The 22,904-nt window shown below is 42.8% G+C and overlaps 1 protein-coding gene across 2 annotated transcripts in view; it reads left to right on the top strand.

Annotated features, from left to right (window-relative positions):
- LOC125293755 (MICOS complex subunit mic25a-like) overlaps nucleotides 1-12,287 on the top strand; it is a 67,637-nt gene extending 55,350 nt beyond the window's left edge. For both annotated transcript variants that reach the window (XM_048241862.1, XM_048241861.1), the window contains one exon: nucleotides 11,884-12,287. In XM_048241862.1, the coding sequence (XP_048097819.1) occupies nucleotides 11,884-11,907 (24 nt within the window). In that variant the 3' untranslated portion in view covers nucleotides 11,908-12,287. The remainder of the gene's footprint in view (nucleotides 1-11,883) is intronic.
- Nucleotides 12,288-22,904: the final 10,617 nt, after the last annotated feature.

The following is a 22,904-nucleotide window of genomic DNA, read 5'->3' as shown; positions in this document are numbered from 1 at the left end:
GATTTGTTTATGTCTTTAAAATCCTGGCAAGATGAAAGGTTGTCGTCTTTGCCATCACCCACATTTTTTGTGTTACTTTTTCTCTCTCCAGCTCTCTCTGTCTTCAATTGTGTTCATCTCACCAATTGTACCTGGTGTCCTTCTGTCCATTATGAAAAGCTGTAGTGAGTCACGACTGCTGGTTATTTCTTGCCTTTTGAAAAACACAAAGGCTAAAGCAGTAAACAGAAAATCAATGGAATTTGTTCAGCTAATCGCTCAGTACCAGAGAGAATTGCTCTTCATAGAGATCCAAGGACACCATGTGGGAAGTTTGGACCATAAGCAGAGGCATAGTGTTTTATCAGATCTTCCAGCCTATTTATTCCCTCCCCTGTGGACGTGTGGGTTTGTGTGACAGTTGTATTCGGATCATATTTTTCAGATTATTGTATGCAAGGACAATATTTTTCATACCTGAATGATATAGTTTAATGCCAAGCATTTTCTTGTGATGTTTTAATATTATAACTAGAACCCAGAATATGACAACTTCATTGCAGATGTTATTTTAAGGAATTATGAAGCTAGATTTCTCTGAGATGGTGATTGGATACTGTGGATTAGTGCAGTACCATGTGTGGTTGATAGAATTCATTGTCCGGTGAAGTATTTGCATTAGGGCTCCGTTTGAAGAAATACTGTAGCTGAGCTAGAACTTGGCTGTTCATAGTTGTCTAAAATGGTAAAATATTAGAAACTCATCATGATTAGATCATCTCACACTGACATACTCAGTATCTCACTCACAGGGAAACCATCCACAGCATGGGGTGTATTTAGGGAAGCCAGGGAGAGATAGAGTGGCTGTTAATGCTGGCATGTCCGATCTGGCTCAGGAGGCGCCCCATCTCACCTCACTGCTGTCTGCCGTAATGACTCGAGATTGACCATGAAGAAAATCTCCAGTCGTTTGTAGTGGGAGAAGGGAGTTTGACTTTGATGGTGATAGATGTTTTGAGCTGCCACACATTTAGCATGAAGAAACAGTGCAAGGGACTCTCTCTCTCTCTCTTTCTCTCTCTCCATCTCTCTCTCTCTCTCTCTCTCTCTCTCTCTCTCTCTCTCTCTCTCTCTCTCTCTCTCTCTCTCTCTCTCTCCATCTCTCTCTCTCTCTCTCTCTGTGTATATGTGTGTGTGTTTGAGAGAGAGATGAGGGAGGGAGAGATTGGAGAGTGCCTAGGGTAGCGTGTCTGACTCTCAATTGATGTTGGAGTGCCACGCAGGGCTGTTCTCTGAAGAAGCCCCAAGAATATTTTTGGGGCCTCAAAAGAAACTTCTAGCTGTCTTCCCCTGGCTCTAGCAATAGGCCCTAAAGTATGAACTTTCTCCACAACATACACTTCACTTCATCAGTGTTCACACTGATTCCTGCACAGTACTCACTGCATTCCTCATTGGATCTTGGGATCATGGTTCCATGTGTTTATGGCCACACCGTATATATTTCATGATACCATTTTTTAATTGATCCCATCAGACATTTCAGCCCATGTACCATGTTTGCTGTTCATCTCTGAATGAATTTAAATGAATGTTAAAACTTGTCTTGCCTTCCTTGGATGGTGACTGGGATGTGTTATTTTCATTTGAGAGCTTTGTTTTATTGTGATGTCTACTTGTCAGATCTGTCAACACATATGCACACACACACACACACACACACACACACACACACACACACACACACATCTACACCTGTCACAGGCACCCTCTCAGCCTTCTCCTGCTCCTGTATTAAATGCTGGCAGTGCTGTCTGTCAAGACTCCCTTTGTCAAATTACTGAGTGCATTAGGTTCGATCCGCTCCACTGGTGAGGGGCTGTGGCTGGGCCCCTAATGAGGCTGTGACTCGCTGGGCTTCTCCAGCAGCAGGAACTGGAGGGAGACGAGGGAAGTGTGGGGTGTGTGGGGTCCAGAGACAAGGGAAGTGTGGGGTGTGTGGGGTCCAGAGACAAGGGAAGTGTGGGGTGTGTGGGGTCCAGAGGAACTGGAGGGAGACGAGGGAAGTGTGGGGTGTGTGAGGTCCAGAGGAACTGGAGGGAGACGAGGGAAGTGTGGGGTGTGTAGGGTCTAGAGACAAGGGAAGTGTGGGGTGTGTGGGGTCCAGAGGAACTGGAGGGAGACTAGGGAAGTGTGGGGTGTGTGAGGTCCAGAGAGCAGAGCGGAGGGCACACATGAAAGCTAGAGACGGCGCAAACACAAGGAATGCTGCAGTGTAGAATTGTACAGAAATTACAAACTTGGTGAAGAATCCATGAAATATAGGGGTTATTATTGCAAACTGTGTCGCATTAAATATACACATTGTGAGAGATTAATTTTTGAACAGAGAACTTTGTGATTGCAGAAGTGTTCAGCTCACTCACTAATGGATGACCATGGAGACACAATGTACAATGTCTTGAGAGGAAATATACATCAAACTAATTTAATTCTGTTTCGGTCACTGTGTTGAATGGGAAAAGTAGATGGACCCATGGGAGAAATAAGGAAGAAATGAACTTTCTAATCACCCACCACTGCCACCTCACAGACCACTGAGCCGGGAACGCAGAGTTGAATAAGTCTGCTTAATTTTAATACAAATCCTGTAGCTTGGGAGCTTGAGTGAAGTCTCATGTGACAACTGCACACGAGGCTGGACCTTAAGCATGTTGTCTCATAGAAACTTTGGACAGATTGGGTAGGCAGGCCTACTGCCTGTTCAGACTGTTCTGGCTCAGGAGGCGCCCCATCTCACCTCACTGCTGTCTGCCGTAATGACTCGAGATTGACCATGAAGAAAATCTCCAGTCGTTTGTAGTGGGAGAAGGGAGTTTGACTTTGATGGTGATAGATGTTTTGAGCTGCCACACATTTAGCATGAAGAAACAGTGCAAGGGACTCTCTCTCTCTCTCTCTCTTTCTCTCTCTCCATCTCTTTCTCTCTCTCTCTCCATCTCTCTCTCTCTCTGTCTCTCTCTCTCTCCATCTCTCTCTCTCTCTCTCTCTCTGTGTATATGTGTGTGTGTTTGAGAGAGAGATGAGGGAGGGAGAGATTGGAGAGTGCCTAGGGTAGCGTGTCTGACTCTCAATTGATGTTGGAGTCCAGAGACAAGGGAAGTGTGGGGTGTGTGGGGTCCAGAGGAACTGGAGGGAGACGAGGGAAGTGTGGGGTGTGTGAGGTCCAGATTGGGTAGGCAGGCCTACTGCCTGTTCAGACTGTTATCAATGTTAGATGTTGCCTGAATTACAGTAAATAGAGGAGGAGTTTTCTTAAAAGAGTACCTCAACCCATGCTTGTGGGCAATTGCCCAATTGATAATTAACTGTATATTCAGTTACATTATGGTTCAGCCAATCTGACTTTGATTTGATTCGATTTCAATCAGTTTTCAATTGGGTATCGTTTGTTTTTTTCCGCAGCCTCAGCTCAGTTCAGTGACATAAATCTGACACGTTTGCTAGTTTATCTTGCAAAGGTAAGAATGCTATCAAACAGCTAATAATGTCATGTCTGCAAAACTGTCTTGTTTCCATCAACTGGCTTGAGCAAATAAATTTCACCTGTTTCTTTAAAAGATGGTGGTACCCCTATACCCCTACCATATCATGATTTTAGTAAACGGTAGAATAAGTGGGCTAGAGGTAATAAACCAGAAACAAAATACCTGTCTCCTTGACAACATGCCCAAGCAACATGGAGACAACATGCCCAAGCAATATGGAGACAACAGTGGAGGAACTACAATCAATATGGAGGAATCAGTGGAGGAACTACAATCAATATGGAGGAATCAGTGGAGGAACTACAATCCATTGGCATCAGTGGAGGAACTACAATCAATATGGAGGAATCAGTGGAGGAACTACAATCAATATGGAGGCATCAGTGGAGGAACTACAATCAATTGGCATCAGTGGAGGAACTACAATCAATATGGAGGAATCAGTGGAGGAACTACAATCAATATGGAGGAATCAGTGGAGGAACTACAATCAATTGGCCTGGTTGTAATTTAGGAAAACATGCAAAGAACATCTCAAGAGAGCTACTGTATTTGTAAACAGCTGGACAGTGTTTTATGCAAATGAAAATAAAAGGCATGCATTAACCGCACCCGTGTATTACCACAGTGCCCAATAGCCCAATGAATCACAATCAGATTGTACTTTGATCATAAAGAATAATGAAGGAAATAAATGGATCCCCATGTATAGTTTGCCCCTCTGTGGTAACCTCATAGCTGAAGAAATTTAGCAAAATTAATATATAACCCTTAGTCGGGAACTTACGGTATACACTTTTTTTGCTAATTAGGGAAAGTTTTTATTTTTTATTTTGCTGTTTTGCTGACCATCAAATCGTTTTGATATGATACTTCAACGTGCAAATAAAAATAGGTTGAGGGAAGCATGACTATTGTCTTATTCTGTTCATGATAACACAACAATAACACGACATGTTAAGCTTAAAAAGCACTCATTGGAGGGGGACTAGTTTTACTATGCCCATCATTAAAAGTTCTATAGAAACAGAAAGTGAAACTGAAACCTAGACTATAGAAACTGTTGAAATTGATACATTCTTTAGTGTTTTGACAGTGTTTTATTGAGGTGTACAGATACATACCGGTATGTATCTCTGTAGGGATGTAGGGATAACATTTACAATGTAACATTAACGAGTGGTTTAGCTTGACATGCATACTTGCCCCATGGGATTTCATGACAGTTATAACATTGTACGCTGCTATACCAGTACTGCAAACATATCAATACTGCTTGACCCTAACGTAACACTGGCCTGAATTTAATAGCTTTTGTCCCTACTAAAAATTTGGATCTAAAAACATCAAAATGGGGCCTAGGTTGAAAGATCCCAAATCCTTCAAATTATGGCCCTTTGTGTTTTCACTTTAGAATATGTTGTATTTGTACTAATTATAGGTAATAATGTAAAATATATTTATATGTGTCAGAATAATGTAATTATTATCTTTGTAGGAGGTAAACACGTATGGGAACCCTGAAGTTAGTGGTTTGCGGTTCTGGACCACTGGACTACTAGACCCCTCTCTTTTAATCAGTTTATTCAGAGCTCAGAGCTTCTGGCTTTTCTCCATCTGTCATTCTTGTTTACACTCTTTCCTGCCATGATACTCCATCCTGTTTTCCTCTCCCTCCTCGTCCTTTTCACATTTCACCCTCTATTGTTCTGCTTTTAAAAGCAACAATTCACACATGCTGTACCTCAGCTGTCCGTCAATGCCCAGCATGCTACTATTATTATCATCAGTATTGATTTCATTCCATAGTTTTGTTGCCTGTTGTCAAAACCAGCTTTCTTCACACAAGATCATTGATCTGCTTCTTTGCCCATACGGGTCCAGACCAATCAGAGTGAGAGGCGATTATGCTTCCTTTCTGTGGCGACTTTCGCCCCTTTCTCTGGGCTTTGTTTGTCCAAATAATGGTGCTGTAAGAGGCTGAAATAGGAATAAGCTTAACAAGACATGTTGCCAGCAGAACTCAAAACAACTCTTACCAGCAGACTTGGATGTGGTTTGAAAGCACAGTGATTGTTCAATTATCATTTTTTTTGCCATGATTGTTGTTAGAGAGTCTTCTCCCACTATGAAGACTACATTGAAAAGGACTTTGGCAGTTAGGGCTAGCAAGTGGATGAAAGTCTATTTTACTCTTGTTTGTTAGTTTGGGAACTTGTACTGGACTTTTAGTCTGTGGTTTTTTTTTTGACAAGCTCATTGATCTTGAGGATTTTTTCTGCTTGGGGAGAGTTTAAATTAAGAGTTGAAATTACAAGAAGGCATCGTTTGGACAAACCTATAGTACCTCCAAAGCACAGCAAGATTTCTTCCTTTGTATAAATGCACGGAGCCAAACTCTGCTTATTTCAAAATAGCATACAAGAACATTAAACTGACCTTACCCTCTTCTCTTTGCACTTGTTAAAACCGTAATTGGCTGGACTTGTTGATGTTCATGAACAGAACAAAGATGGCTTTATTAGTCCTGGTTTTGTTTCCTACCTCGGTCTGCACTAGTGAAGCGAATTATGTGTGAAATGAGGTCCAATGAAGAACAAGAGGAGCGCTAAACTCATTCTGTTTGCCTCTTGATGACTCTCCCAACTACTTTGTTCAGTTGCACAGACTCTCCACCTCACCACACCGCGTATTTATGATGTAATTAATTTGCCCAAAATGGGACAATAGACTAATTTAGATATGGGTTTAATTTATTTTTGTTGTTGTTTAAATTTAGTGTAGATATATGTGTGTAGAGTAGATAATATTGCTATTGTGAATCATTTTGGAGACAAACAGTAGTCCCTCTTCTTTAACTTCTGCTTCTTTGTTAGTTTCCCTGTTTTTGCTGGCTTTCTACAGCTTCCCACCTCCTATCCCCTCCTCTCCCACCAGAGAATTAGACTTCGCCTCGGCAGCCCACAGCCTGCTAAGCCCCTCGTTACAGTCTGAGCAGACCTGGACCCTCGCTCTGATAGATCCATCAACCACAACCATGGCAAGCATACTAGAGGGATATTCCCAAGGGATTACGGTTTTCAGTGTTAGCCTGTGCCCAGCTAAGACATGTGTCCATTTTCAAGCTATTGCTGAGGTGACAAGAAAGATAAAGCGCTAAAGAGAAGCTAAATGTCTTTTAAAAAGGAAGTCCCCAGAGCCACTCTTGCTTTGTCTCTTCTTCATTCCTGATGTATTGACAAACTTGGTGGAATTGGATGGAATTAACTTGGAGTAAATCTACAGTACAGTGGAAGTAATCTGATAGTAATGGTAAGAAATGGAAGCATAGAATGACAGCATTTAAAATGTGTCACCTATTACAAAAAAATGCTTTTCTTTTTCAAATTTCAGCCTAGTATTTTCATGTGGCTAGAAGGGCCAATATTTTTCAAAATGATATGAAGAATCACAAAATACCTTTGAAAAACTAGAAGAGTAAAAAGTCCTGATTTTATTTTTCATCATTACACACATCCGATGAGGTACGGACTCACTCACAGTGTCACACACTTGTGACATACATTTGCTACAGTATGTGGTCGTAAATGTCTTTTTTTATGACATTTGTTGGATTTTGCACCTGTGTCTGTTCTTGACATACATTGTATTTATGATATTTGTTCTGTAATCTTGGTCAGGTAGTGTATTTAAGAACACAAGGCAATATTGATAGACATTTTGTGTATAACTGACTAAAATGTATATTGATGTGTGAATTGATAGGCTACATGTGGACACCATTGTTCTGTCTGTCACTGACATTTTGTTATGGCTGCACTCAACACTCCTATTCAAATCAGTGAAAGTGCTCACTAGCACTCAAAGCCTACATAGCAGCACACCTGAGTAAGAACACAGGTAACGCACATCCCAATGCAACTGGGATTTTTTTTTGCTATTTGGCTGTCTTTTCCCTCAGAAATGTCTACTGACCATTCTTCCCTTCCCCATTGTCCTGGTTCCTGGGGTGCTATCAAACGCTACGTCTAGCCAGGTCTGTTCAGTGCTGTTCGGCTAGGCCATCATGAGACAAAGGAACTCAAACAGGACAGCTCGCCACTCTGAACAATGGCCAGGCGGAGCCCCGCGGTGTGCTTCAGCAGCCCTGCCACCACGCGCTCTCTCTGCGATAGCCAAGATAATGACAGGGCCCACGCAAACAGCCATTTGTTATGAAATGCAACCAGGACAATGGGCGAGACGGAGCAGGAGACCTTTCTGTCCATTCCTCTTGTTGAAAAGCTTACTCTGTCCCCCAGCAGTGATGGAAGAAAGAAAGAAAAAAACAAACAAATATATGTGATGTTTTTTCAAGACCTGCTTTGTTTCCCAAAAATAACATTGCCACGGTCCCACTGACTGGCATTTGGCACAGGGCAACACAGCCCAATCTGCCAGGCCCTTACTCAGAGCTCAGGTCCACACTCTTTGGAGGCAACAATGAAAAATGACCCCAAGCAGATATCTGTTTTATTTGGCCAGGCTTTTATTTATTTATTTATTTATTTATTTATTTATCTATCTATCTATTCATCTTCTCCAAGTGCCACTATAAAGGCGAGGCTACTTTTAATGTGCAGCCTCTGAGCAAACAAATTCATGGCTGTTATCGTCAAAGGTAATAATGGCAAGAAAAATCGAAGTGTTCTGCCTGGTCCATTATTGGAGAATTCAGCGGAATATTGGTTTGAAAGATTCCAGGCCAGGCACTGGTCCATCCATCAACAGGCTGGTGTGCTTCTGGAAATAGCTTCACGGGAGGACAAAAATCCTGGCATTAAAAAAAAAAACCAAGAGCTCTCCGTCCTCATCACATCACATGAGGACATCCACCCCCCACACACACACACACACACACACACACACACACACACTCCCTCCTTTACTCCCCCCATCCTCCTCTCTCCAGCGGCACACGAGGAAAGCACTAGCTTTTGGAATCCTGATTGCCTGCCAGTCATCAGATAAGATGGATTTCCAATTCAGGGAGCGAGAGCCTGGCCTGATGGAAAGGGAGGGCTACAATGCACAAGGCAGATAGACCTGGAGCTGGTGCTGGGTGAAACCACTGAGACCACTCCAGTGCTCAGACTGAGCCTTTGTTTGGCCGGAGTGGAGAGGGTTAGGGTTCAACTTCGATTGTAGAAGATATTTCTAAGGAAAGTTGTTGTAGAATGTGTTTGTGTTTGAAGAGATGGCTCGGTTTAAGTCATGAACGTGTTGTGTGTGTGTCTGTGTGTGTGTGTGTGCGTATTGGAATGTGTTGTGTATCTTGTGTGTCAGAGCCTTCATCTGCATATAGTGATCAGTATTTCTTTGTGGTTGAATTTGGTATCTGAAAGGGACTTAGATTATTAAAGATAAAACAGATTTGAGTTGAAATCTTTCTCAAAGGGCTTTTATTAATTTATCAGAGCTCAAGTTGCAGTCTTTTTTTGAACCCCCAGTCCAATTATTTTTCTTTAGTAGGTCTTTCAAGACTTGAGTGTGTGAGTGCAAGTGTGAGTGTCTGTATTTCTTCTAGTTCCTCTCGGATTGGGGAAAGACACCGTGGATTAACAATCAACACTTCAGAGTCCAATTTTAGCTCTGTTCTGCACTGTAATAATCATTCTACTCTCACATTGCACCTTTGCTTTGATGAACCATGTCAAACAAAAACAGTCCATTGCTAAAGCTGATGTGCACATGCAGAATCACATGTGAATAAAGTTACGCCTAAAACCACACACACACACACACACACACACACACACACACACACACACACAGACGCACGCACACACACACACCAGCTTAAGGTGGTCATCTCTCCATCACAGCCTTGTCCTTCACGCTGTAGGCCAAGTGGATCGGTTATGGTCCCAGTTGCGACAAGAGCTATATTGATTTTTACTGTACTCCGGTTCTCAGTGTATGTCATGAAACTGAGCTTGTGTGTGTGTGTGTGTGTGTGTGTGTGTGTGTGTGTGTGTGTTTGCATGTGTGTGTTTGCATGTGTGTGTGTGTTCGCGTGTGTGTGTGTGCATGAGCAAGCGAGCGAGAGGGAGAAAATGTGTCCAATCTAACCTTGTGCTGCTGCCTCAAGGTTTCACGTCAATATCTTCTGTCTGACAGAGCTTGCTGAAGAAGTGGAAAGAACTCAGCAACAGCAACAACAAGAAACACAGTGTCTTAGCCGTAATTATGGGTAGTACCTTTGTACTCCGTACCCTGCAATTACACCAGACCCCATTTTTTAAAAGAATGAATAGCTTAAATTCTAGCAGCTCTAGAACATGAGGAATGTTCCGTTGTTTAGCTCTAGTCAAGCTCTAGTGATGTTCTAATCTGGCAGAAGCTTGGAGTGGCTAGTGCAGCTGGCATCTCCTCTCTGTGTTCCTCTGCCTCCTCTCCGTCCCCAGCGCTGACATGCAGAGGAGTTTGGGGTGTTAACTTCCGCCCACACAATGACTGAAATTAGGGAGTGTGACCTTTGCAGGCCCCTGATGGTAGTGGGAACAGCGGGCCCGCCCCTCTCGTCTGCTCCTCCGTGAGTGGGTGGGAGGTGGAACAGGAGCGAGCTCGGGCTCCCGTGAGCATTAGCCCTGCGGCAGAAAGGTCAGAGAGGCGGTGACGAGCACGGCCCATTCCCTCGTCCCTTAACCTTTCAGGGGCTGAGCACGTCACCATGACACGCACCGTTGTGCTCAGGAGCTTAGCTTCTGTTTTTTTTTTATCCTGCACACACTTTTTGCAAACACCTGTGCCATCTCAACATTTGAATAGACCTGCATCACATCCTTAGCTGGGATTTGTTATTGGTCATGAAGCTAGATCAGAAGCCATGGTTAACAATCATCTGGCTTGCTATTATGCATGATTGGGATGATTGTTGCAGCTGTTTTTTGTTTGTGTAGGTGTGTGTGTTTGCTAGAAATTAGCTACTTTTGAAATGAGAAATTATGAAGAGTTTGAAACCTTTCAGCCTTGACAAAAAAAAACACTCTTTTAGATCCATGCTGGAAAAAATGAGCAACAGATGTTTTGCGTTGTATGTTGAATGCTAAAATTGTATGTTGAATGCTGATTGTATGTTCAGTGTTGAAGATGTTCTGTAGAATTAAAATCCCCACTCCCACCTCAAACACATTTAAGAAAGAGTCACACCCTACGGCAAAAGAGCTCTCCCAAAGAAGCTCAGCAAAGAAATGGAATGAAATTCAAAATGATTTTGATTATTTGATTATTTTTTAACATTTTCTTCGAACACCAACACAAGGAGAGCATTATTGGAAGCATAGATCTTCTGCTATGCCATGTCATTACTCATCACGAACTGTGGGCTCTGAGACGTCAATCTACTGTCTGCAGTTTCACATTTCTTCCCTTTTGTGACCTACGCATCTGATAGTACGAGAAAAAAATGTCTGCACGTCTTATTGCAGCAGTCAACAGATCCATCAGTCAGTGTCTGATGTGCATATCTGCCGGTTCTGAACAAAAATGTATGGATGTAAATTTGGAATGACATGGTCATACAAGGAATGTAAACACTGAAGCACTGTCGACCCAGTCTGCATTGTACATTACCTGTGATCAAAATTAGGCAAAATCAGACAAGCTTTTTCTGATGACTTTGCATACTTAAATGAGCTGCCCAGGGATGCAAAAAGAATTTCAGCACAAACTGACAAATAAAGTTGTATCGTATCGTATCGTATGCCTTACAACATAGAGAGGTTCTGGCCCCAGTCGTGGCGCAACTGGCTGGGGCACCTGCACCGTACGCCGGCGACCTGGGTTCGATTCCCGCCCCGTGGTCCTTTCCGGATCCCACCCTGACTCTCTCTCCCACTCACTTCCTGTGATTCTACACTATCCTGTCAATTAAAGGCATAAAAAGCCCCAAAAATATACTTAAAAAAAGAAAAAATAGTTCTGATATTCTGTTCTGTTTTTGGCTCCCCCATATTGGTGTTTTTTTACAACTGAATACCATTCTTCACTCATTCATACAATATACAAGGCATTTCACACTTTTATCCCCCACTGATCTGAATTGGGGTAGAAGAAAACCTTGAAGTTAATTCTGTGTTCACTCTTGAAATTCAGAACTCTTAAAATCTGAGCTCTGAAGCAGACTGCCCCGGCTGCACCCACACAGGGAAAAAGCACACCCTCTACAGCCTCATCGTCTATCTTTGCAATTCAGAACATCAATGTGTCTTACCTGAAGTTCAAATATTCATGCTGAATGTGTAACGAATGCTATAGCTGAGTCTCACATTGGATCATGACCAAATTTGGTGTTTGGTTCTCTCATTCACAGAATTTGTTGGTGAACCATGGCTGAAGAGGATCACTCCAGCTAGTTGACCCGCCAGCAAAACCTGCCATCACACACACTTCCTCATCCGTGCACTGGAGGCATAGAGGGGCTTTTCCACATTAACGCCTTCGGTTATTATTATTATTATTATTATTTTTTTTTTTTTTCATTTTTATTAAATCATATTATATTAATTTTATGAAGTTGCACTAAAGCAGGCTACATTCAGAAGGCTTTAAGGAAATATTCAATATGTGAGAGTGGGTAGTAAGTGGATTTTTAAGTGAGAGACTTGGGTTTGTTTTTATAAAATTATATTTACTCAGGAAGTCCTGGAATTGATTTATCAGGATCATATGTATGCATCGCTTTGTATTAAACCATATCCTCTCATGCAATACCTACACATGCCTGTTTATGTCATCATATCATTTTTACCCAGAACTCCAGAATGCATTGGTGGACAAATGTATGATTCAGCATTTAAAGACAGACTGGTATGTGTTATAAAGATGCATATGAAACCCATACACATACAGTAGATAATTTATTTGAACATTACATCATTAGTATTGTTCGGTGGTAGACATTCCTGTTGCTCTTATATAAGCCCTGATCAGTGGAATATCTTAGCAACCATCTGAGAGGTATGTGCATTAGAGCAGAGCCGTCTCATATTGTATTCAAAAATAGTATATCATGCACTCAGGTGCCATGAAAGCTCCACACACGTAGGGAAAACTGAAGAGCTCTTTTTATGCCCTGACCTGGCCTCTGCTAACCCAGTAGAGACTCCTTTATCATGACTATAGAGGGCTGTTGATTTAAACTTGCCACACTCATCATATTTGGAAAATAGCTTTGACATTTTCTGGAGAAGCTGCAGTGCATCAATTTATTCTTGTCTAGTGTGTGAAAAAGCTGAGTGCAAGCCTGAGGGATCCTGTGACTGCAGGGGGACGTGGGGTTTAAATGCAGTGGCCAGAAGAATATGCACGCCATTAAGCTAAATACAAATTTACACCTTTAAGTGACTGCTTATGGAAATGGAATTAAACTAAAATGTCCTAGCTGTTTTATATTTGAGATAATATTGGTCTTAAACTTAAAGATATATTTAGAGCAGGCTATTAGCAATATAATGGTTACCAGGGAAACAAGAACAAATTAAATATTTGTTATTGAAGTAGATGCGACCAGTAAAGTTTTGCTGTTTAAAGTGAGGAAACGCTTGCAGGGAATTTATAATCTAAACTAGATAAATCAGCTAGCTTAATAGATAGATGAGGTATAGCCTATTTGATTCATGAAATTAATTCTTGAATTGATCTTCAATTGCTTAATGCTCCCTCTTCAAACAAAAAAGTGTACAGATCTCATATATTTAGAAAGACAGTATATATCAACACCCTAAAATTGTTCAAATAGCAACAAGAGGTTGCAACAATTTTGCTGTATCAAGTATTTGTATGAAGTTCAAGTAAGCTTAGTTTTGTTGCAACATTAGGTAAAAAAATAAAAGCACACACACACCTCAGACCCCTTCTCCAAGCAGACACATGAAAACCCCAGAAGGCAACAGAGACAGCCGTATGATTGATCTTGCTGTATCTAACTGCACCCACTTCCACTCAGTTGGTTACCTTTCTGACGCGGTGGGGGCACGGCAGAGTGGGCCAGGCAATTACAGGCCGACAGCACCAAAGACACAACCCTCAATTATGTAGGCCAGCCTATACAGTAGCTCCTGGCCGTAGCAGCGCACTGGGCCTTGTCAGGGCGGCAGGCCGGCCTGTCAGCAGGGCCTGCTCCACTGTCAGGCCTAATAAGCCTCTCAATGAGAGTGCACGCTGCCGCCGACTGCAGCGTGACCTCGCTGGGGAGGCTGAGACGGGGGACGGAGGGTGGTGGTGCAGCTGGTGGGATTTGGGCATTGGGGTGGGAGGCTGCTGTCGGGGTGGGGGATTTGTTTACTCGAGGGTGGGCAGAGGGGTTGGGCTTGTAGGTGTGTGTGTGTGTGTCACAAACGAGACAGAACTGGCATGAAATAATAACAGCTCAGCTCGGGATGGCTCACCAAGTCCTCTAACACAAGATGAGAGCTGTGGCATAAAGAAAAGTCGTACTTTGTCCCTTCGGTGTCTGTAACAAAGAGGACGAAACAACCCCAAGCGTCTTGAGCGCGTGGACATCATAGCGTGTAGCCACGGGATATTTACTGCTCCTTCCTGTGCAGTCAGAAGCTGGTGGAGACGGGCACAGCCCCCAGAGCCGCAGAGGGGGAGATGACAGGCAGTTGGTGAGGAGGAAGGGCAGAGGTTAACGCAATAAATGTTCCATCGCAGGGAAATGAGAGCTGACAGGGCTGGTAATACAAGGAGCACATTAGCTGGAGGCAGCTCCACTGCTGGGAGTCCCAAGTGTGAGGCTGCTCCAAGCCGCCCATCATCTCACTGGCTCCATACCACAAGCACACACACACACACACACAAGCACACACACACCCACACAAACACGCACACACGCACACACACACACAAACACACACAAGCACACACAGACACACAAACACAAACACGCACACACACACACACACACACACACACACACAAACACACACACATACACACACACACACACAAGCACACACACACACACACAAACACGCACACACACACACAAACACGCACACATACACACACACGCACACACACACAAAGGGAGAGAGAGAGAGAGATGTTCACTTTCACACTAACAACACACTCGATAATGTAGATGTTTGCATCAGTCCTCAGTTCCTTGTAGAGGTGTATATAGTGGATAGAGTCTGCCTGTCTGTCAGGCAGGTGGAAGTTAAGGCAAAGCACCTTCTAAGCGCTGTTTATGGAACCATGCAGTTAGAGGGAAACATTGTGGACAAGTGATGCATTTGTTGATTCGACAGTGTTTGTCAGTTCAGAAAAGCCAGGCTTCTAAGTCATAGAAGAGCACTGCATTTTTGCCATACAGTATGTCATAAAATAATGTTGGTGTCTTATGTCATATTCACAAATCTCAAAATAAGATAAGAAATTACATTGACATTAATCTATCACACATGTCCATTCAAAAAACTCTGAACATGAATGCATGCCCTATAGAGTGACCACTGTGTCCAAACATGCACCCCTCATTAGTTACACTGGCACAGAGACTGCTGATGCTCTAACAGAAACATCAGGAGGCGTCCACGTCCATGTGGTGCTTTCTGTTTATCACACCTGCTCCGAGGTGTCCCGCTACAACGGGGGTCTGCCCACGGCACTGATATATATACACGTCAACACGGCGGGCTTATTAGCCTCCCGCGCTGTGGACGAGCACGCGCCTAATTAAAGGGCCTGGCGCCAGCGCACGTCTCCATGGCGCTTTTTTATTGCTTTCATCTTTCATACCCTTTCCATCAGCAACACACACACACACACACACACACACAGCCAGTTCACACATGAGTTCACACATGCAGAAGGTATCTGAGTAAATGCCATGTGCCATATTAAAAGATGAGAAGAGTGGGTTAGGGATGTCCCCTAGTCAATATTTGTCTGATAAGCTGGATGACCCCCCACCCCAGCCACCACACACACAGTTCTATTGTGCAGTAAGTGGAACAGTCTATGTGATAACTGGCACAAGGAAACATGCTCGCCTAATCTCCTCAAGTGAGTGCCATGCTGCTCTGAAATCACAGAATTACAAACGCACAGTCGAATTATGGCCCAAGTATTCTTGATGCTTTCTGCTGTCATTTTCATAACCACAAATGTTTTTAAGACCAAACATCATGACTTTTTTATTAATGCAAATCAGGACAGCATTGAGTATTTATGGATTAACTATGCTAAATTTATACAAAGCTGAGCATTTTTATTTCCCATTATTGCTATATTTTGAAGGCTCCTCTTTAACTTAGTGTCAGGAAATATACTACACAAGTCATAAAATACTTTTTTTATGCATTGAAGTATTTTTCTCTGTATGTTGGCAGCTGGTTGTTGATTGCCTCTGCTGTTGATTGACAGGTCTCAATCAGAGACTTCTTACCTCAAGTCTCTTTAAATGGAAACCTGGTGTTCTTGAGAGCAGCTCTGATGCCGCGTTGCATCTTAATATAAAAGAAATGCCCCCGAATAGGTTTGCACGGAGGTTTCTACGGCAACCAGCACCTGAACAGTTGACAAGAGGAGGCTTTGAGGTATCGGGTTAGAAAATGACATCCTTGCATTCCGGCGTGTCCACACAGATCCTGTGTCGTACCCAATTACTGCCGAAGCCGCTGCACTTGCAGCACGCTCCATTCAGGCTGTGAAAGCCTCCTTTCAAATGACAAAATGTCTCCTGCCACAGACATATCAAGGGAGGTGCAATTTGCAAACTCTGATTTCCGCCCGGTTTCTTGGATGCATATGTATTCCGTGCGTGCTCTCTGGCAATTAGGCTGTTCCTATTGCAGTGTAAACAGGGAGCTATCTCCATGAGACGAAGCTGTGTGGCAGGAATCGACAACCATCTATACAGCTCAACTCTTCTATTACTCAAAAGTTTAAGGTGGTTGGTTCAATGCTAAAAACAACATTAAAAATCAGCACCACTACAAGTTATAACCTTCCACATTTCCAGAAGACAACTTTCATTGTTGCATCACCTTTTATAACACCGGCTTACTTGATGCTAGCAACAGACTTAATTTTGGATGTGTGCATGTTTTTAGTATTTCAGCTTAAATTATGATAATAATATTTAATTTAATTTAATTTAATAGTGTTTAGTTTTCAAGTAGTATAGATAGAAGATGAAATCGTGTATGTGCATTTTGAGTACAATGCTGAAAACATTTTCATCTTGACACAAACACGTTCCCACTGCACTCCATTTCTCCATGAAATACTACAATTTCGTTTCATGCACTAGAGGTGAGTAGTCTTGTGGCCTGGTGTAGGCAGCATGTCTGACCCAGAGGTTTTGTGTCTCTTTCAGTTGTCTAAGCCGATCTGAACCGCCTTCAGCCCCAGTGGTCTGTGGAAAGCTGGGCCCCCAACAATGAGTGGCTAATTAAGGCATGCCACTCCCTGACAAGACCAATTCTGGTGCTGCCACATTGGACTTACAGCACCCGGTGACTCGCGGGATAATTTACTCCCTGCCCATTCCCACAGTAATTCCTAGTGGAACCTGGGCTCCTCTAATTGAATTAGATCTTGTGTAGTGCAGCCCTGTATACTATACTGTTACCAGCTAAACTTAATTTGCAGACAACTACCACAGTTCAAAGTGGCAAGACTGTGTTTAAAATATCAGCGGTATGCAAGCTTAATTTGACATTAAAACCCGCTGAAGAGAAATGGATTAGTGTTTATTGATTGCAGTCCAAAACCTTTGTACAGATCAAGTTATTTTCTTGTAATGTTGTAGTCAGAGAGAGGGTAAGGCTTGATATTTTGTTGCTCTTGTGCTAGACATGTGGGCTCACACCCTGGAGGTTAAAGTGTTGGCAAGTACATCAGCACCAGAATAATCTTTGGGCACACAGCTCGTCGAGACACTCACCGAAGTTTAACACTATCTAAATGTTAATACAGAGAGGCACATTAAGTTGAGAATGAGCCATAAAGTAAAAGGGCAGGGCTCACTCATGCCTCTCATCCGTAAGCACAGGGGAGGCGTGCCTCTGCTCTGCTCTTAAAGGCAGTCGAATAACTCAGCCTCCCACTCGCCGTTGGCCTCATCTCAAGTGGCGTGGTTTTATCTCCTCTGGAACTTTGTTTCATCCGACGGGAAACATGGCTGTGCAGTGCAGAGAACGTCAACCAAAAAACAGCCACCTCACCTTGTCTCCCATCTTGGCTGAATCGATGTCCTTGCAATCGCTCTACCTCATGAGCCCCCCAACATCCTCCACAGGGGCGTAGCACAAGATCCTGCATAGGCAGTCCTGATGGGCCCCCATGTTCCTCAACCCAGGTAAAATAAAATATATTCCAGACTTTTCAAGGGCCCTCTCTCCCCGTGGGCCCCTATAATCAATAGTGGTTTTACCCCCAGTCCGACACCCCTGAAATCCCAACAATGAAAGGTTTGGCAAATAGGAAAAATGTTATAATTCAATCCACAGTAGACTATTGCCTTGTAATAAGTGCATTTGGTGCTTTTCCCATTGACATTGCAATGTCCAGAAATGATTATCTGTGGTAGGAGATCCCCAGACAGTGCTTCTGATGACAGAAATGAACTGACACACCTATGGCACTGTGGTGATTTAATATCCTGCAGATTCTCTAAGGTCAGGATGTGTCCAATGAAGACATTGGAGTGTGAATAGTGGGGGAAAACAAGGCATTGGTGTTAAATGAGGTAGAATGACTTGGCGTGGTGTTGATAGGCCTTTTGACAGCCTTTGAATTTGTCCAGTAAGCCACATTAGAAATGGGTAATTCACCATGCTGACAGTTTAAAGAGCGTAAGAGGTTAACATCTGTTCAAGGATATAGATTGGACATGTTCAGATAGACTGATGGAATGCCTTAACATAGATAGATTGCCATTATCTAATTTCGATCTTTGTCTGTCTGGCCATAATGGTAACCAACCTTGGATTAGCACAGACCATGTTTTGAATTCCACCACTTCCTGGAATCCATTCAGGCAGCCTTCCTTTCACATCTTCTATTCTATACAAAATATTGTTGTATATAAGGTAATGTTTGTAGGAGTTGTGAGAATTTTGCAAGCCCCTGACATGCAATCGTCTATGGCCTGAGTCTCAATAAGATCCTCTCTGAGTCTCATGGAGATGCTCTCTGGGCTGAGTCTCATGGAGATGCTCTCTGGCCTGAGTAAGATGCTCTCTGGGCTGAATGTCATCCATGTTTAGGTGATCCATGCCATTTGCATGGTCACCTGCAGGTTCAGTAGTCTGAAGATTGTCTCCAGCCAGGCTGTCCTCCATGTTTAGGTCATCCCTATTTTGTCTCCAGCCTCTCTGGAGAACCCAGCGTGGCTTGCACCTCTCTCAGAAAGCCCTCAGAGCAGACGCCATTCTTTCCCGGAGGCCTCCTGGAGCGCCATCACTCCTTGCCATCACTGTCCCACCAGCTTGACATGTCTGAGGGTTTCTCTTGTTCACCACTTGATTTCCTTGCTTTTTCAGTTTTTTCTGTCTTTAACTCAATTTTGGCTCTACGGCCAAATTTAAGATCCTGTAATTCTTGGTCCTCTGTCATGTTCTCTGTTGTGTTCATCTCGAGTTCATCTCTTCCACCCAGATTTCACTTGCTTTTTCAGTTTTCTGTCTTTCACAGACTCAATTTTGGCTACGGCCAAATTTCGACAGATCCTGTAATTCTTGGTCCTCTGTCATGTTCTCTGTTGTCTGATCCGGTTTTTGATGGTGGTGAAGAAGCACCTACGCTCTGCTCTTACCTCTACTCTCACCTCCATCTTCAGCCAGTTGAATTCTAAAGTCTAAAGGTGTCTTTTTGTTTCTGTCTTTTTTAAATAATATTGAGGAAACACAGTAGAACAGGTGAATTGATAAATCAATGTCAAATTGTCAGCAGAAAGCTCCTTTCAATGTTCTCTCTGGTACAGCCAGGTCAAACTGACACAGACTGTGGAGTGAGACATCTGCTCAATGCATGCATATAATGTTAGATACTGTATCTTAATGTAGAGCAGGACTCCTGATAGGGAAATACGAGCTAGCTCAGTGGATTGTTGTTGATGGTCCTCTAGTTGTCCATTCAGAGCCATACGCATAGCACAGAAGAGAGAGGTGCAATCCTACTGGCTATTGAGCACAAATATCAACAACTATATGTGGAACAGAATCTTACAACAGGACTGCCCTAGGCACACAACTGAGAGCATGCTGTAGCCGTTAGCTTCCACTATAATAAATGGCACTGGATACACCAAACCTGAGAGTGCTACGTACATTTGAAAAAAAGACCATGTCTTCTAAAACTATTTTTACGCCCTGGGAACGGAATGCTTCAGTTGTGCTCTTGGTGTAGCCTGGCTGTTAGACTGCATCTTCAAAGGACATGCTGTCCTACACATTGCTGTGGCTCAGTGACAGGTGCTCCTTCACCAGTTGGATCTCAGCTGAAGTGTCATTGTCCCTGTGTGTGATGACAGAGCTTGGTCCTCTTCAGCCTCCTGGCCATTCCCACCCACACCACTACACAGCAAGCAGCACAGAGATGGCGTTTGATGTGCAATTATGTACCATCTCTGTGTGCAATCACCAAAAGAGCTTCTGATTTCATCTCCTATGTTTTTCTTCTTTAAACTGCCATTAACAGCAATCTTGCCTGGCCCTGGATATTCTGACTGAACTGCTGCTTGTACTTTTTTGACTATGCCTTTGTGTCTAAAACAAGAGTGACAAAAGGTATTTTCCAGTCTGTGCCCATGCTTAAGCTCTCTGGGCCTCAGGGAAATCAGTTGGCAGACACAGTGTGCTTTTATCACACCTGAGATGAGATCAGACGGAGGGGCAGCGGTCATAAAGCAGGATGGGCTCACACGGAACACTGTGAAGGACCAAACGCAACTTACTACCAATATTATTATTAGAGTCCGGGCAGAGCTCTACTGACATTGCGGAGATTCACGGAACAGGCCCACGAAGAGAGGATGACCAGCTTAACCCTTGTGTCAAAGAAGTCAGCAAGGAGCTCACAACTGAATCCCTCGCTAGTTGTTGGGATTAAACCGTAGTCTTATCGTTTTTCTCGTTTTCGTCTGTGGGCTGCATTGTCGTCTCTTTCTTCTTCCCTCTCTCTCCGCCTGTAATGATCCCCAGCGGCGGCTTAGCGCCTCATTATTTTTTATCACACCACTTCCTGTAAGAGCAGTAGGGGCTCCATTCACTATAGCTATCAGAGAGCATTTTGGAGGCAGGCCTTTGATGATGCCTAATCCAACAGTCTCCCTACCACTAACCTCCTAGAGCAACCATAACCCAGCCAGGCCAGGTCTTTTGTCAAGATTAACTTTTCCTGGTTGGCTTGGTTTTAGTGACTTCCTATTGCCTATTCCGGTAGGCTCCTAAATGGAGTATAGGACCATATTTTCACATAGCAGATTGGTTGGGTGGAAACATGCTTAATGCAAATGCCAATTAATGTGAGCTGTCCTGATGTCATGAAGACACTGGCCCCAGAGTAGACTGACAAGCATCTTGTGACCCTCCATTGTAAAAAAAAATTACAGCAATTCCAGGCTTAGTGATATAAAAAAAACATTCTAGCTGTTAGGCCTTGTGTAGAAGTTCTATTTTCATTCAAAAGGTTTTGTACTGGTTCATTGAAAACACAATCCCAAACTTCATGATAGAGCCATGTTAGAACCACGGGCCACTAACAGCATCAGAGATGGATATTTCACCCACTGGTATAAGTGTCTTTGTGTGTCAACATGACACTGGTATGAGATTTCAGCGGGAAATGTCAAAATACCTTCTCAGGGCAAAAAACACAAGATAAATGAGTCCATTCTCATTCATGGAGGAACACTGAAGGCTTTATCTAGTAGAAAGCTCTCTGTGGTGTTCCATCACACACACACACACACACACACACACTCACTCACTCACTCACTCACTCACTCACGCTGTAACACTGGAGAACTGAAGGCAAATTGTATTTGGTATCCCAAATGTTTTACAATGTCCTAAACTACAAATTGGATCAGTCAACTGTTGTTTCAATTGAACGTCTTATTTTCTTGACATGGGCCAGTGGTATGTTTCACTTTAATATGAGTTTAATATGAGAATAGACTCCTTGGGTTGCCACATTTTTCTGATTGGCATTCTATAATGGTATTATTATTCAATAACATATCTGTTAATGTGTTATAATGTAATGTTATAATATAACCCTACAAAGTTTCTATATGTTGTAATCTATAATACAATATCGATTAATTATTGTTTTGCATTGTAAATCATATTTCAAAGCACTTGACTTTGCATCGTTGCATGTCTACATCAATCTCCATATGAACACATGGGCAGTTCATTGCTTGCTTCTATTCTTTCTGTATTCTGTTCATGTAGGTCAGACTAGGCCAGAGAATAGAAATGAGGAATGGACAATACAACTCTAACTGCTAGGCCTTGCAAACAGTGATTGCCAGTGACCATGTCTTGCTAAATAAACTTGGGGATCAAGTAGAAAATGTATATAAAAAAGGGCCGGTTCAGTGCTATACATATTACACATCTCTATACAAATCTCAACACAATCAAGTGTTCAAGCCCTACTGTATGTCAGAACTCAGATAATTTACAGCTGATAATACAATAATAACAGTCACATTGACATGTCAAATTTGTAGTAGGCTAGGCTTTTTACTCTATTACAATATTGTACATGAAATATTTTATCACTGCTTGGTATCATGAACAAGCCCAGCATCAAAGGCATTTCAAAAGAATATTTAACAATGGAAAAAGTTCACGTGCAACACAATTTGGTTCTACACATTTAAAATGTATAGAGTATAATGACATTTCAACTATATCCATGTTATTTTCAGTGTTACAATACAAGGCCGTAGTCATGATGTCAACATTGGGGGGGGAACAAATCTGTGGTGGTGTCTGGGGGACCCCCAAACAGAATTTCAATACATTTCCTGCCATGGACAAATATTATTTGATTAAAAATCACAAACAAGTCATTAGTTAAGTCAGTCAATTAGGGTATTCAAAACTTTTGACGGACATGGGCATGGATGGATTATGAACCCCTGGGTACATATGCAAAGCCCCCAGCCAAGATAGGGGGGTCCGGGGGCATGCTCCCCCGGAAGATTTAAAAAAAAAAAAATGACCCTTTAAATGATGACTTCTGGTGATTTTTGTGAAAAAGAGAAGAGTGGAGAAGAAGCAACTTCACATAGAGGCTTGGGCTTCAGGGCCACCTGAACTCTTGGGCCCAGTAGATCCATTCAGCAATCCATCCCTGGACATA

Source organism: Alosa alosa, chromosome 4, assembly GCF_017589495.1.
Source record: "Alosa alosa isolate M-15738 ecotype Scorff River chromosome 4, AALO_Geno_1.1, whole genome shotgun sequence".
In the NCBI taxonomy this organism is placed as follows: Eukaryota; Metazoa; Chordata; class Actinopteri; order Clupeiformes; family Clupeidae; genus Alosa; species Alosa alosa.
The sequence above is the reverse complement of the archived record's forward strand: the minus strand, read 5'-3'. Positions and strand labels throughout refer to the sequence as shown.